Source organism: Curcuma longa, unplaced genomic scaffold (assembly GCF_044706935.1).
Source record: "Curcuma longa cultivar G26 ecotype Majalengka, Jawa Barat unplaced genomic scaffold, ITB_CL_G26_1.1 contig_6788, whole genome shotgun sequence".
Taxonomy (NCBI): domain Eukaryota; kingdom Viridiplantae; phylum Streptophyta; class Magnoliopsida; order Zingiberales; family Zingiberaceae; genus Curcuma; species Curcuma longa.
Window position 1 is genome coordinate 48 of NW_027434768.1, and position 1,669 is coordinate 1,716.

Here is a 1,669-nt window from a genome sequence, read left to right on the forward strand (position 1 = left end):
ACACAGGAGCTTCTCTGGAATTTTGGCATGCCCGTGCCTGAGGGACATGGGTTGCGTGAGTTGCGGCTCAGGAAAATTCACACGACCATGCTTGGTAGGTATGGCCTGGTGTGGTCGCTGCTCGGTTGAACAGGCACGCCCGTGCCTGTGAGACACAACTTGACTAAGTCACCGCTCTGTTAAGAAGCACGACCGTGCCTGTGAGGCACAACCTGGTCCTGTCCCCTCTCTGTTAGGAGACACGGCCGTGTCCATAGGACACGACCTCAAGCTGGGGTGTGCCTGGTAAAAGGCACGGTCGTGCCGTCAAGGCATGACCCAGCTATATTGACCTTTGGACTTAAAAAATTTTCTACAAAAATAGGAAAACTTATTAGTAACAAGTTGAAACAATCAAAAATAATGCAAATGAAGTATGAACATAAGAAATAAAAATAAAATCCTTGGGTTGCCTCCCAAGAAGCGATGGTTTATGGTCATTAGCTTGACCCCTTATTCAATAATGTACATGGTTCATTGGTTGCCCTCTCGCAATCTTCCCCTGGGTGGTACTTTATATTTTTGGCTTTTTGTATTTTGCTTCCTTATTTGCCCAGTCGGCACGGGCTCCTTCGTCGGCATGGTTTGGTGGTACTGGAATCTCTTCATCGGTTGGATGTCATCCAACCGACAAAATGAGGCTTTTCTGGCAAATATGCGTTGGAGTCAAGGGAGAGGTTGAAATCAACTTTCTTATCACCAACTTCCAAAGATAATTTGTGGTTCTTTACGTCAATTTTGACTCCCAAAGTGGCGAGGAATGGCCTTCCCAAGATGATAGGGATAGACGGATCTTCTTCCATGTCAAGCACAACGAAGTCGGTGGGGATAATGAACCCCCCCCCCCGACTTCAACCGGCACATCTTCAACTATCCCCATGGGATATCTGCATGTTTGATCCGCTAGTTGGATGGCCATGGTGGTAAATTTGAGATCCGTGTATCCGTATTTCTCGCTTGTAACATATGGGATGATACTGACGCTTGCTCCAAGATCACAGAAAGCCCTACCAATAGAGATATTACCAATCTTGCATGGAATGATAAAGCTACCTGGGTCCTTGAGCTTTGGAGGAGATTTGTTGTTCAAGAATTTTAGCGCTAACTTCCTCCGTAAGCGCCACAACATTCTTGGCCCGGGTGATATCTTTAGTGGACATGAGCCCCTTAATGAACTTGGCAAATTTAGGCATCTCGATAAGAGCATCGAGAAGGGGAATGTCCAACGTTATGTCCTTCACCCTGTTGTACAGCTTATCAAATTCCTCATCCCTTTCTTTGTATAGGAGCCTCTGCGGGAAGGGTATGTTTCTCACATAAGGTTTCTTCGTTTGGGCTTCAGCGGGCGTAGCGGTCTCAACTTCCTCCAATGTGTCTTCAATAATAGGTGCTGAGGAAGGAGGTTGCACGGCGGCTGGTGTGAGAGAAATACCTTTCAAAGGAGCAGTCACTTGAGGTTCTCTATCCTTCAAGGTCCGTCCGCTCCTAAGCTCTATGGCTTTGCAGTGCTCCATGGGGTTGAAGTCTGGTTTGCCCGGGAGTGCACCCACAGTTCTGGAGGAGAGGGAAGAGCTAATCTGAGCTATTTGAGTCTCTTGCATCTTCATCCTCTTGTCATGGTCGTCGAGTT

General features: G+C 47.3%; 1 protein-coding gene across 1 annotated transcript; it reads right to left on the reverse strand.

The window, feature by feature from the left end:
• Positions 1-895: 895 nt before the first annotated feature.
• Positions 896-1,646, reverse strand: LOC141819462 (uncharacterized; the record flags this gene model as incomplete). The annotated part of the gene is made up of 2 exons (XM_074706758.1): positions 1,093-1,646; positions 896-1,046 (listed from the first exon to the last, which is right to left on the reverse strand). Coding segments are annotated over exons 1-2 (705 nt in total), but the record flags the coding sequence as incomplete, so codon positions are not given.
• Between the last annotated feature and the right edge of the window lie 23 nt (positions 1,647-1,669).